This window comes from Miniopterus natalensis, chromosome 7 (genome assembly GCF_054644295.1).
Source record: "Miniopterus natalensis isolate mMinNat1 chromosome 7, mMinNat1.hap1, whole genome shotgun sequence".
NCBI lineage: Eukaryota > Metazoa > Chordata > Mammalia > Chiroptera > Miniopteridae > Miniopterus > Miniopterus natalensis.
This window is the reverse complement of record NC_142087.1, coordinates 15,580,065-15,594,766: the sequence shown is the minus strand read 5'-3', so window position 1 is coordinate 15,594,766 and position 14,702 is coordinate 15,580,065. Positions and strand designations below refer to the sequence as shown.

The following is a 14,702-nucleotide window of genomic DNA, read 5'->3' as shown; positions in this document are numbered from 1 at the left end:
CCTACACCACCTGTATCATCTCTGCCCCTCCCCCACTCCCAGTCATCCTCATGTCATCACTACGGTGCCCGGTAATTGAACTGGCTGGGGCCTTACATGCATTATGTCATGAAATCCTCAAATTGACCCTATGAGGGAGGCATTTTGCTTATTCCCATTTAACAGACAACAAAATTGAGTGTGGAGAGGTCACATTGCTTGCCCCAGCTCAGGTGGTGACGCTGGGATTTGAACCTGATACCCACTGTGTCTGAGTCCCTGATAACTCATTGCTGAGCTTTGTGTGGATTATCTCAGTCTCTACCTCAGCCCCGTTAAATAGGGAGTGGTAGTAGTGCTGTCATTTAATAGATGGGGAAACTGAGGCCCAGAGAGGCTAAGTGAACTGCCCAGGGCCACGTGCCCGTGGTGAAGGACCCTAGCATGGACTGGGTCGCACTGCTGTCCGTCTCATTCCGCACCCCCCCGCCCTCTGGCAGGCTCCCCAGGTGGGACTGCCTGGCTCACCTGCACGTTGCTTGGGGCCCGGTGTGCTGTCCAGCACCAGCAGGATATTGGTAGAGGTTTGCTAAATTCGACTGACTTTCTGTTTTCTCTTCCAGCTGCCAAGGGGCCAAGGGATGAGCTGGGCCCTCCTTCCCAATGGCATCTCCCCCTGGTCTGGAACTGAAGACACTGAGCAGTGGTCCCCAGACCCCAAGGAGACCAGCTCCTCTAGGCCTGGTGGCCCCATCCAGGGCGGGTGTGGAGAATGCCTGCTTCTCCTCGGAGGAGCATGAGACCCATTTCCAGAACCCTGGGGACATCAGACTGGGCAGCTCCCCCAGCCCCCCCGGGGGTGTCCCCTCAAGGCCCCGATCCCAGCGGGATGATCTGTCCCTGCATTCAGAAGAGGGGCCAGGCCTGGAGCCCGTGAGCCGCCCGGTGGATTATGGCTTTGTTTCCGCTCTGGTTTTCCTGGTGAGTGGGATCCTCCTGGTGGTGACAGCATACGCCATTCCCCGTGAGGCACGCGTCAACCCGGACTCAGTGACGGCACGGGAGATGGAGCGACTAGAGATGTACTACGCCCGCCTGGGCTCCCACCTGGACAAGTGCATCATTGCAGGCCTGGGACTGCTCACAGTGGGCGGCATGCTCTTGTCAGTGCTGCTCATGATCTCCCTGTGCAAGGGCGAGCTCTACCGGAGGCCAACCTTCGTCCCTGGAAGGGGCTCCAGGAAGACGTATGGCTCCATTAACCTGCGCATGAGACAGCTCAATGGGGATGGAGGCCAGAGCCTGGTGGAAAACGAAGTTGTCCATGTCCCAGAGACCAGCCACACCCTCCAGGGGTCTTAAGTAAGAGCCCGTCTGATCTGGCTGCTTCAGCTCCAGGGCTACAAGCCCCCCCAAGGTCTTGGGTTTTAGTCTGAGCTCCACACAGGGCCCTGGGAAAGGAGTCTTGGGTGCTGGAAGGGGAGCTTAGGGCCTGTCTCAGGCTCCACTGAGGAGGGTGGTCCCCTGATCTATTTTGTAGCTTGAGGTTTTGCATAAGGTTTTGTTTGGAGGATGGCTTCTGCTGCTAAAAATACAGAAGTTTGGAAACTGCTGCCCTTGGAAGATGAGGTTTCTTGGCATTTCTGACAATTGAGAGCAGTTTGAAAGGCTGCCCGTTCATGCCTTGGGAAATTCCAGAATCTCTGTAGTCCTCATCAGCAAAGTGTGGGTGTTGGGTGACTTTGGAGGGACCCCTTTCAGCCCTGACCATGTAACGTGGGAGGTGGCTTCACAATGAGGGGATAAGTCAGCACTGGGGTGACCCTCCTGCCTCCAGTCCTCAGTCCCCCTGACTGTAAAGTGAGGGTCAGACTAGACAATTCCTCGGGCCCCTCCAGCTCTGCCCTAGGAATGAGTGCCCAGTATCTGCCTCTGGCCACTCCTTCAGGGGAGAAGGGTGTTCGCAGGTGCTGACCATTCTCCATGCCGTTTTCTGGGACACTCCAGGAGCTCGCATGGTCCTGCTAGAGTTCCCCAAGTATCCCAGTGATGCCAGGTTAAATCCAAAATTTGCTACAGCCTGATTTTGGTTTTGGGATTGAATTTCCTGCAGTGACTAGATCTTAGCACACATTTCACAAAGTCAAGTGCACAGTTTTCACCAACTCCTAAAGAAGAGGGGTCTTTTATACAAGAAAGGGTGAGGGTTTGTTGTGTTTCTGTGGACACAATGTTGGCCTGCATCACCTCCCCCTCCTCCATAGTATGTCTCTTGGGCCTGACTTTAGTCTGATAGAAAAAATTTTTTTTAGTGCTGAATCTGTAATCTCCCCCTCTCCCCTCTCCTTAGCAGTAAAGTACAATCCCAAAATATTTGGGGAGAAGTCAGGCACATTCGGGGGGCCTGGAAACTCCAGCCACGTTCATCATGGTTTGTTCTGTTTCTCTTGTGGAGTGTTTTCAAGCTCTGTCCGGACTCTTTTTAAACTACTGACAAGGAAATACAGGGGGCAAGGAGATACAGGTGCTTGAGGACTGGGGGAGGCACTGTCCAGTCTGAATGGCCCTTGAAGGCTTTGAGAGGACATGCCTTCTAGGCCACTGGTGAGAAGACTCTAAAAGGGTTATTTCAGTGAGCCCCCTGACTCCATGCAGGTCCTACTTACTCCATCTCCGCTGGCCATGGATCCTGACTGTTTCTTGGGGATAGGAAGGTGGAGTGGGCATGGGGTCTGTAGGCTAGAGCAGCCCTGATTAGAGCTGTAACCTGAGCCTTCAGTCTGGTGAGTGGAACATCTGGGCAGTGTAACATCACAGCTTCTATGGGAGATCAAATATCTGCTCCTGCTGGCAGGTTTTGCCAGAAGCAGAGGGCTGGGAGAGGGCTGGAGGAGACAATGGCTGTTCAGCTTGGCCTTCAGGTGCTGTTCCTGGTGTTAAAGGGATGTGATTTGAAAAGAACAAAGCCTCACAGGCTTCATGGTGAAAGATTCACAAGTCAGGGTTTCCACTGCTGTGTACATTTCCCCTGGGCTCCAAGCAAGGAGTGGATGCAGAAGGTGGCATGTGCCGATCTAGGTGAACCACAGTAGAATTGAACATCCCAAATGGTGAGCTAAGGCCCTTCAAATTCATAATGATAATAAAAATACAAATCCAAGCCATATGGATTACTGTGATGGTGGGGGACTCATCTGGAGACTAAACCTGTTGAGTGGATGCATCTGGGACCATCAATTCCTATAGTTTAAATGCAATAAATTGTATTTAGGGGCTAAATCAGTTAGAAGATTAAATCCCAGGAATCTCAGGTTTTCTCTAAGCCAAAGAAGCCTGCTTTGCATCCTAATGCAGAAACTCCTTTAGAAAATGTGTGTAATGGATTGAGGCAGTCATTACCTTGTCAGTGAATTAAGAAAACCTGAGAGATGCCAAAAACATTTCTCTAAGATTGCAGCTGAAATCTCCCAGTCGGTAGATGAGCCAGGCTAGGAAGGAGTCGGGAAGGAGAATGGCATAGGGTACCGAGGACTTTCTTTGCAGGTATTTTGGGGGCAGGTGTGGAGTGGTCCCACAGGACCCTGTGGTCACTGGAACGTGCCTCACCTCCAGGAACATGCTGGTAGGGTCTCAAGTCTTGCTTTTCCCGGTGTCTCAGAGTAGATACCGATCTGGGAGTTACTCCACCTCTGAGTATATTGTTTTCTTCATTTGGGAAGTGAGAGGAATGAAGGCTCGGGTTCAGGGGGGTGGTAAGAGATATGTAGAGACCGGCATGGAATGAAGTCCGCCACAATCACCGCTCTCCTTGCCCACCTCAGTTGGAGATAACAGGGCCACTGTCCGCCTTCTCTCACACCTCTCGTCCTGCCTGTCAGTGGGTCTTGGTCCTATCTTCGCAATCTGACCACTGCCTGCCCTCTGTTCCTGGTTCAGCCTCCACTCTGCAACCAGATGAATCCTGTTAAAAGGTTAATTGAGGCAGGTTACTCTTCTGCTCAAAACCCTCCAATGGCTCCCTCTTATTGCAGACAAAAGCAAAAGTTCTTGCCCTGGCCACAGGAGGGTTTACCGTGCAGGCCTCTCACTTGCATAGGCTCCAAGGCCCTGAGTCAAATTCTTATTTCTAATTTTGATTTTTTTAAAAAAGGATGGCCGCCTAAATTGCATAAATTTCAGGTCCCCCCACATCTGGGTCCATCCTTCACAGTTGCCTATAAAACCCTAAGCAATATGGCCTCTGGGCCTCCCTGACCTTATTTCCCACCCCTTGTCTTTGGCTGATTCCAGGGCAGCTACACTCCCCTCCTTCCTCTTTCAGGGCCTTGGTGCCACTTTATGTGGGAGAGGTAGAGGGGTCTCCCTGATGGCAGAAGATCCCTCTTCCCCAGCCTTGTCAGGAGACAGCCAGGTCCCAGCTAGTCTTGGGGGACATTTGCTGGGTGTTTAGGAGCCTGTGAGGTACACCAGCCTGATTCTACCTCACGGGAGTGCCCAGGCCTGGCTCTTTGGGACCCGGTATCCATCATTGCATCTGCTATTGCTCCTTTCCCTGGGAATAAGCATTACCTTCTCGGGGATTCTCTGTAAAATGTCCTCTTCCTTCCATGTGTACACCTACACACGCACACACATGCATACATGCAGAAGCACGCACCTGTGCATGCATACACACATGCACAAACCTTGTGCACAAACGCGCGCGCGCGCACACACACAGCTCTATCTTGCCTGACCTAGCTCAGAAGCCAAGGACACACACTCGAAGCAGCTCCAGGTCAGGCCAACCTCTGGGTTATTGATAACGTTTTCTCTCTCTCCAGAAACCACAGACCTTGCAGTTCCCAGGACACTAACCTCACAGCAACAGTTTCCCTTCTCCATGCTAAGCTGGTATTATCCTTCCTGCTCCCCAACTTGGGTGGAAGTGGAAAGATACCCAGGGAGCATTTTCCACCTGGAATTCTGTGTGGCTCTGGGCTGAAAACCCAGTAAGTGAGGTCCTGCAGGCCACCCCTTCCCTGTGGGCCTTTGGGCAAATCATTGCACCTCTCTGATCCTCTGAAATAGTTGCAAACCTTCCCACTCTGCCTCCTCTGGGGAACTAAGGGAACCAGGAAACCCAAGCAGAGGGCTTTTCAAAGTTAAGAGCTTGTTACCCTGTGTCTAGAGAGCTTTGGAGGGGCATGAAGAGGGGGAGGAAGAAGGCATTATGAAGAAACCACAGGAGGTGGATTTCTGTCTATAGGTTCTGTCTGGGAGGAAAGTGGGGTGTCACTGGTACTGACAAAGTCAAGGAGACACCCGCCAGCTGAGCCTGTTGTTTCTCTGGGAGAGAGTGGGCTCCCCTTGATGTCCCCAAGGAGGTAAATTTCAGCTAAGGGAAAGAGAAGCTTGCTGAGATCTTGCCTGGGTTGGAGTGGTAGGGAGCTCCTTGTCAGTAGAGGTATGTTAGCATTTACTGGTCAAGTGTTGGGTATCTTCAGGGATACAGTGCAGTGGAGTTGGGCAGGATTTAGTTAAGAGGCTCCCTAGCTTCCAACTCCCCTCCTCTGAGAAAACCCAGTGCCCCCACGGCCAGAACCTGGCTAGAGACAGTAGCACCCCTGGGCATGCTGTGTCTTCTTGTCTTTAGCCCAGACACCCTCTTCCAGGATCGGGTCGTCCATGAGCAGATGGGAGGTACAGAGGGCAGGATGACCGCCTTCCTCCTCCCAGGAGGCCGGGCACTTCTGAGCTTTCTCCCTACTCAAACCTGAGTGACCTGGCGCAGGGCGCGTTACAGGGGGTCCACTGAGAATCACCCATCGGATAAGAGCGCAAAGGCGCTGGCTCCGGGATCTGATTGCCTGGATGCCTGGTGGGTGCTCAGTGCACCTGGGCCTGTTCCCTCATCTGTGAAATGGGGATGTTAAGAACAATGCCTTCCTCGTAAGGCATGGTACGCAGGAAATGAGATGATGCCTGCAAAGCACTTAGCACAGTGCCTGGCATTTCATAATCGCTCAATAATCTTAGCTATTTACATTCATTCTTCCATTCATTCACACCTAATCTGCATTCTTCCCTGGGTGAGACACTGTGGGGCAAATGGCCCCTGCCCTTGAGTTGGTCACAGACCATCTAAGGAAAAAGGACAGTGCCTGGCAGGCTGTGTGTGTGAGTTGGGGGGTACAGAGGAGGTACAGGATCACCTGATTGAGTTGCGGCTCAGAAAAGGCTTTAGTGGAAGGGATGATTTTAATAGGAGTCTTAGAACAGTGAGGCAGTCTCCAATGTGGGGAAGTGGGGAGCAGGAAAGGTATTCCAGGCGGAGGAACAGCATACACAGCGGCTCAGAGGCATGGAACAGCCTGGAGTGTGCTGGGGAGAAGCAGGCGGGGAGGGAGGCGGCAGGTTCTGTGCTGGAGTGTCGAGATGACGCTTGCTGAAAGGGGGGGGGGCATCATCATGGGAGTTTGCATTTCATCATCTATAGAGTGGGGGCAACTGGTCCTCAACTCATAGGGTGGTTATGAGGACTCAAGTTCATGCTGGTACAACATAGAGTGCAGGGCCTGGTACGTGCTGAGGCTCACTGTCCGCCGTTATGATCGCTTGCATTGTGTGTGGCAGGAAGAACCTTCTGAAGCCAAATGTATTGAAGGGGTGACACTGGCACTAGAGAGGCCAGTCCATGGGACTGTGGTCTTTAGCTGCAGCCAGAGGACTGACCTCAAATTCCAGGACTCTGTCTCTACAGCCTGCCCCTTCTCAGCAACTGAGCTGCCAAGGTTGAGGTGGCAGCTGCTGCTCTCCTGGACCTGGGGGAAGGTGAGTAGAAGGATCTTCTGGCAGGAAAGCTGGCCCCAGGGGAGCAAGCATGGTGGGGCATCTGAGCCCATACGGAGGTAGGGTCAAGGGCATTCAGAAAAGGCCGCCCTCTCCCTCTCCCAGTTCTTCTCGTCCTCCAATCTCTCCCTATCTTTTTAATTCCTCTCTGTGTCCACATTTTCTTTTGCTGAAGCCACTCCTAGGGGCTGACTTGCTGACAGCCATCTGACTCACATCCTGAGAGTCTCCCCCCAAAAAAACAAAAGCACGGGCCCAAGAGCAAATGCCTGTAAGTGACATTCACGAATGAAGCAGGTGGCTGTGCACAGCAGTGGCAGGATTAAAGGGGTGCCTGGCTGGCTGCTGCTCTATGATGGATGGGCTCAGGGTTGCCAGAGCTCCTGATTTTCGTTTTAAAGCAGCTGGACATCTGGACCTTTGTGTGGGTAAAAGAATGGAGAAAAGGGTTATCCCACTGCCTGAGAATTGTAACAGGCCAAAAGTGAGGACCAGGGAGTGTCCAATGAGATGTTACCTGCTGGGCCCAGACATCCATTCCCCTCCCCTGCCCAGGGCTTACTAAATCACTCATAGAGATGGGGGTGACCTCAGGAAGTGGACTAGCCTCTGCCTCCCAGCTGGAGGCTTGCTGAGCTGCATGGTCTGCAGGCCACTTGAGCACTGCTCATCTGAGATCCTTCATTCTGTCAACAAAGACGAGTGCCAACTCTGGCTTTGGAGGTATAGCAATGAACAGATGAAAGACATAAGGAAGGTATTCTCAAGAGTTCTTGAAAGGTGTCTTCTGGAGCTTAGGGGCGATTGTGAACATGGAGATGAGGTCTGTTTGTGACCCGCAGAATTTCTGATGTGGGAGGTCCATGGGTACAGCCCATGCTAGCTTGAAGGGATGGTGCTGTTGATGATCAGGGAGGAAGGACGTCAGTCCTGTATGCCCTCCCAGTGTTCTGAGGCCCTTGGAGGTAGGTGAAGGACCCCAGTGTTCCTGGGCTCCAAGTGTTGATGAAGGGAAGTGAAAGAAGACTAGAGCTGGGGGGTGGCCCAGGTGGCTATGAAGCCCAGCATATTTCCTCTAGAAGCAGATGGACTGTGGGTACTGGACAGAGACCCTGCCTACCCTGACTCTTCTCTGAGAGTCTAGGATGAAGCTCTAACTATTCCCCAAATTATGCATGTTGTGTACTAGAGACCCCAGCGTTAAAAAAAAAACCAACCAATTAACCCCCCCACACCAAACCAGGTATGAGTTAGAATACGAGCACCCCACCCCCACCATCCCCATCATCATGGCCAGTGAAGAGGTGGTTTATCTTTCTTCCATCGTCTTCCCCCCCACTGTAGTGGAGCAAGGGTTCAAGAGGTCAGAGGAAACTCTTAGAACTGGATTGAGTAGGAAAGTTTTAAATTGGACTGAGTTTGAAATCAAATTGACCAGTTAGTTACTGGTTGGACCCTCGCTGCTGAGATGAGAAAGGGGGATCTGACAGAGGTTGGTTGGATAAAAAGTCTTCATGATTCTACATTTCAGTGAACCAGTCATGCAGTACACATTAGATCATCAAAATTTTAAAGGACATACAGTGTCCTCTGTGTGCCAGGCACTGTTAAGTCTTTGCATCTACTAGCTTATTTAAACCTCAAAGCGACCTTGGAGAGTGGATGCTATCATTATTTCCATTTTACAGATGAGGAAGCTGAGGAACAGGCAGGTCAAGTGACTTGCCCAAGATCACAAGGTGAGAGCTGGTAAATAGTCAAGACTCAAATTTGACAGTATGCCATGCTGCATCTTATCAAATTTAATAACATGCAGGCCAGTCAGAGCATGTTTGTGGACAGACCTGGGCTGTGGGCTTCCCCTTTGAGGCCCGTGGTTTAAATATGAGCTGGAAAGTTCTGTGGGGGAGAGGAGGACAGGGGGGCGGGGGAGGAGTACTGAAATTGTCCAGGCCCATGGCCCACTTAGAATCATGGAATCTCACAGATGGGCAGGATCTTTATCCCATTTTACAGATGGAAAACCAAAGGGAGGACAGGACTTGCCCAAGGTCACCATGGCCCGGGGCCCCTGAGCATCCCTCTCTTCTTCATAGGCTTCTTGCTTGAATTTATATCCCGGGAACCAAGAAGTCTACAGGATGAAACTGTGCTCTTGTGGTTCTAATCTGAAGGAGAGGGAGGACACCCAGGGCCAGGGCCCCCTTCTCTTGGGGATGCCTGTCTGACCCAGGAGTGGGTTAGGCAGTAGGAGACACTGACCTCACCTGGCCTAGCGCTGTCTCTGGCAGCGGCGAAGAGGCTGGGCGCTGACCAGAGTGCTGAACCTGTATGGCGCCTTCCTCTTCGCGCTCTGACTACCTGAAGGGAGAGAGGGAGGTGGAAGGGAAGACGACTTTGATCACTTGGGGACCAACCTGTTTGGGGCAGTTTTTAGTGGGAAAGCCTTGGAGCTAGGAATTCTGTGGTCTGCATGGCCTTGGGGAGGTCATGTAACTGCAGTGGGCCTTTTTCATCTGTTTGATGAGGAGAGTAGCTCCCATCCTACTAAACTCAGGAGGCAGAGGTGAGCATCATTTGGGGACAGTGCCAGGTGAGAGCCCTGCACAGAGCCCAAATCCATCTCTGGGGCCCAGGGAAGGTGCTCAGGAGCTCACCATAACAGAGGGACTTTGTGGGCCTGTTTTTTCCTCTGTGTAATGGGTCCTGTGCTGGGTGGTTGTAGATGCCCTAACCTGGGTGCCCTGGGCACTGTGGCTGTATGTGGAAGTCCTCAGATATATGAGACACACTTTACAAACGGGACTGAGTTAGGAGTCTTAGACCATCCTGGAGTTATGCTCCTGTCTCACACAAGTCCTGACTTGTTTTCCAGCTTCAGGAATGGGCTTTGCCCAGGGATCCATGCTCCTCACCTGCACAGGGTACAGCAGTTCTACAGAAAGAGTACTGGCTTAGAGACAGGCCGAGCCAGGTTCCCATCACGCTTCTACCATCCCTAGAGGGCAAGTCCAGCGCCTCAAACAACGCTGCTCAGCATTGTGTCAGGGGTGGCTAAGATACTACCCAAGACTAGGAAAAGCAGCACTCTGAGTACCAGACAAATGCTTCTTTCCAGCACTGGAGGCAGCTTAAGGTCCCCTTCGTCTCGCCCATGAGCCCCCAGCCTTATCTACCCATGTGGCCTCAGTAATAATAGCTGGTACCCACTGAGCTCCAACTGTTCATAAGACACATTATCTGGCTGGACCCTGCAACAATCCCGAAGGCAGAGGTGATGCTCACTTTGAAAATAAGGCCACACGCCAGCAAAGGTAGGGGCTGGGAGTCACACTCATGCCTGCCTGATTCTGAGACATCTGCTTGGCTTTGAGCAAATTACCGGACCTTTCCAAAGTCTCTTTTTCTGGTCTAGAAAATGAGGATAGTATCTCATTATGGTTATTATTTGAAGATATAATGTATGATATTGCTCAAGGGTCTATGCATATTTAAAACATGAAACACATTTGACTCACAGAGGCAAGGGAATAGAGCTGTTGGGGGGGAAGCAGAGTAACTTAAAATGAGGGGGCCCTTGCATGCACTAAAGTCATGGTGTGCCACGAACCCAGAAGACTTCATCCTTTGCACCTGATATCCAGGTGAAAGGAAACGTTGTAGTTTGTACACTAGAGCATCTTAAACTTTAATATACACACGAGCCACCCGGGGAGCTTGTTAAAATGCACTCTCTCATTTAATAAACCTCGGGTGTAGCCTGAGATTCTGTATTTCTAACAAGTTCCCAAGTGCTGCTGCTGGTTTGAGTAGCAAGAATGTAGAAAGTATTCCCTTCCCTTCTCAGTTCTCACACTTGCCTGATAATGTAAATCACCTGAGGAACTCATAAAACTGGCTTTAAAGGCCCTTCCCTGAGACCTGGATCTCGGTCTGGGTTGGCCCAGGGTGTAGTGTACTTTGAGCAAGCACTGCAGGAGACGGCTTGGCTCGGGTGAGCTGGGGAAGCATGGCTGTGGTGCAGACAGACACAGACCAGCTCACCAGACCTCTGTCCCAATGCACCTTCCTGAATGGAGAGGTGGTGTAACCACCTGATCTCTATACCCAAACATTTTTGTTTAAAAAATGCTAGTCATTTCTGTTTACTGCAGCTGAACCCCAGGACTAACAATTCAGCAGGACCCCCCGCCACTCTCCTCCCTCTGAACCCCCATCACACTGTCACTCTCACAACGCTTACCTTATGCGGCTCGCATGGAACAGGGCCTTTCACGCGGTCGGTCCCCCAGTCTCCTTAGATCGCCTCAGCGGAGACTGGGCCTTCCACGTGGTACCTCCTACCCAGCCCTGCCACACGTGGAATACTCAGGCCTCATGATCATTGCTGCTCTTTGCATCCTAGGGCCTGTCTGTAAGTCACCTGGGACTCGACCCCCATCCTCACTGCCTGCTACTCCTGCCTTTTGACCCACCTTCCAGGTCAGATTCAGGGCCAAGCACAGTTGGGGTGACTCAGGTGTGCCTTGTGGTACCCCAAGGACAAACAAGAGTTGGGGGCTTGGCTGCCTGCCTTTGAATCTCTCCCATGGTGCAAAGTCGGTAGTGGCCCACAAGCACACGTTTTATGACAGAAAGCTGAGGATATGCATGTGGGGGATCTTTCCTCTCCTTGGTGGTGGGACCTGTCTTACTGGAACTGCACCAAAGGTGACAGAGGATATTAACTGTCCCACACATTCTAATGTTCCTTCTGTGAGGAGAGGCATGGATCAGTAACAATGTCATTACGACAAAAGGGGAATCCGTGAAGGAAGCTAAGTTCCAGAATGAGGTTGTGTGGAACTTGCTACCCGTTTTCAAGCTACGTGTCAACAGGTACTGACCATCTAGCACAGGAATATAAAGCCTCCTTTTGAACATAATACATTCTTGGAGTTGAGGTCTCAGGAGACTCATGACTTCATAATGGAGGCTGACAGCAGCTCATGACTGGGTACATGCAATGAGAAACAGCCAGCTCAAAAACTGGGAGGGAGAAAAGGCAAAGAGAAGGTGGGGATGTGGGGCTGCCATGGATGGTTGTACAAGTGGCCTATGGCACTTCACCAAAAGACAGGATTTGAAATATGACCTTTATTTTACTTGTAAGCCACCAGATAAGCAAAGAAATTTCAAACCAAGCAAAAGTGATGCCATGAATGTCACTAGACCTGGAAAGGTCATGGGAACTTTCCTGCAGACAGCACCTGTTATCACCTCTAGTCCCAAAGTCAAACCCAACTCCTCTGTGGCTCACCAGCCATGGCAATCCCAAAGTGGTTATTACCAAAGCCAGAGTTGGTTCCCCAGGGGGACTGGCTCTGGTCTCTGCCTTGTTTGTCCAAGGTCGAAATTATTTTTAAAAAGATGACCAAACCACAATGAGCTACCACTTCACACCGACTAGGCGGGCTATACACTGACTAACAAGTATTGGCAGGTTGAGGAGAAACTGGACCCCTCATATCCTGCTGCTGGGAATGTAGAATGGCACAGCCGCCTTGGAAAACAGTCTGGCAGCTCCTCAAAAAGTTAAACATCAAGTTACCATATGATCTAGCAAGTCCATTCCTAGGTACATATCCACATTTCCATACAAAAACTTGTATACAAATGTTCATAGCAACGGTATTCATAACAGCCAAAAAGTGAAAGCAATCCAAATGCCCATCAGCTGATAAATGGTTAAAGAGTGGTACAGACAATGGAATATTCTTCAGCTCTGAACAGGAATGATGTACTGATATATGCTACAACATGGATGCACCGTAAAAACATTAAGCGAAAGAAGCCAGATGCAAAAGACCACATATTATGATTCCACTTATGAGAACTATCCAGAATAGGCAAATCTTTAAGGCCAGAAAATAGACTCGTGGTTGCCTGGGGCTGGGAATGGAGAGTGACTGTTAATGGATACGCGGTTTCTTTCTGGAGTGCTGAAAGTGCTCAGGAACTAGGTACAGTGATGGATGCACACTGTGCATACACTAAAAACCACTTAAATGCACACCTTTAAAAGGGTGAACTTCATGAGTATGTGAATTATATATCAATAAAGTTATGAAAAAAGAACTAGGTTAGTAAGTGCTAACATTTATTAAGGCTCCAACCTTTTGGGTTCCAAAAAACATACACCTGAACCATTCCCATTTGCAACTTGGTGATTACTCGTGGCTGAAAGGAGGGATTGTGGCCCGACTGAAGTTCCTAAAAGCGCCCACAGAATTAAGACTTCACCAGTGTTACTCAATGTCCTTGATGCAAGGAGACCCACATACAAAAAATGGTTGACTCTGCAGATGAATCACTAAAGTTTCTGTTTTCAGAGAACAGAATTCTGTATCAGACTATCCTTTCGACTTCTGCTACCAGTAAATCTAGGTGGCAAATTTATTGTTTCAACCTTGTCTTCTCTTTGAACCAGGGTCCTAAGAGTGATCTACCCCTTCCCTGCTTGTCAGATGTTCTCTGGTCTGATATTCCTTTAAAAATGCTTCCTTTTACAGTAAAGGATATTTTTATGAGCAAATTTCCCCAAGTCCTTTGGGTAGCAGATATAACCCAATTTCAAAACAGAAACATTCCACCCATTTGCTGACCCTCGAGGAAAACTCGGAGTGACTGCATTTGTACCTCTGCCTGACCTCTGGGTCCTTCTGCAGAGCGCACGTTCTCAAGGACTCAGGTGGTCTTTTACTAGATCAGTGCTTGAGATGGGGTCTGCCAGAAATGCCCAGGGAGCCCACTCAGGCTAGCCTCCCACCCAGGCCCAGCCTCCATCTTAGGCTGACCCTGAGCCTATGTGCAGGTTTGTTTTGCCCCTAACCCACTTGCAGGCAGGGCAGACAGGCAGTTCCAGGCTATAGCACATTCACAGAATCCTCAGAAGGGCTCTGGTAGCCCTCTGCCCATAGGCAAATATGTCCTAATTTAGGGGAAGGGGAAGGAACCCAAGGAGCTGAGAAGTGAGAGGACTCAACATGGTTGAAATGCTAGTTGTAGAGCCAAAGTGTCTAGTCCTTTGACCTCTGGCCTCTGAGCCTGGTACTCTATGGTGCTCTTTTCACTCCAGCACAAGGCTGGACCAGCACGTGGTCCATCACTGACGTCTGTCAGGCCTTGGGCTGAAAAGGATCCGGAGAACACCAGTCAGGGGGTGAAATGCCTTTCTGGGTTGTTTCGTGCTTGACTAGTTCTTCCATCCACCTCAGCCAGTGGCTTCCAGGCTGGCCTCCCTGCTCCTCCCAGGGTTCAACACCATGCTCAGGTGGAGCCCGTGCTCCTGCGCTCATCTGCCCCCACAGGGGGTGAGAAGCACAGAGTTACAGACTCTGTAGGTACCACACGAAGCCTTGGACCTTCATTTTCCTTCTGCCCCAGTTCCCAGGGGTCACCATACACAGAAGCAGGCATCTGAAGATTTTAGAGTAGGAAAGGCACCTGATTCCACAGGTGGGCACAAAGGCCAGAGAGGGGGAGGGACTTAGGGCACTTAGTAATTTAGTGGTAAGAGAGATTAGCTCTCAGGTCTGTTCTTTTTATAGGCTGCCTTTGCCCAGGCACAGACGGACTCAGGACTGGGTCAGATAGGCGACCTGGAGGATTCTGCCCTCCATAGAAGCATGCAGTCTTTCTGTGTCTGCCTGTGCGAAACCATCCTTGTGGCCTATGGCATTTCCAGTCACTCATTTTCATCCATGCAGGCACACTGGGACCCATCCTGGTGATGTCAGGAGCCAAAAGCAATTTATGAAGGGAAGGTGCCTGAGAAGTAAGGATGGGCCCTGGGCAAGAAAGGAGTCATTTAGCCCCACAAAGATTCAAACTCAGAAGTCTCATAATTGGAA

The 14,702-nt window shown here is 50.7% G+C and overlaps 1 protein-coding gene across 1 annotated transcript; it reads left to right on the top strand.

Annotated features, from left to right (window-relative positions):
• The first annotated feature begins 374 nt into the window (after positions 1-374).
• TMEM74B (transmembrane protein 74B) lies at positions 375-2,864 on the top strand. Its single transcript, XM_087818564.1, has one exon. It carries the CDS (start codon positions 643-645, stop codon positions 1,339-1,341), a length of 699 nt encoding a protein of 232 aa, XP_087674690.1. The 5' UTR covers positions 375-642; the 3' UTR covers positions 1,342-2,864.
• The last annotated feature ends 11,838 nt before the right edge of the window (positions 2,865-14,702 follow it).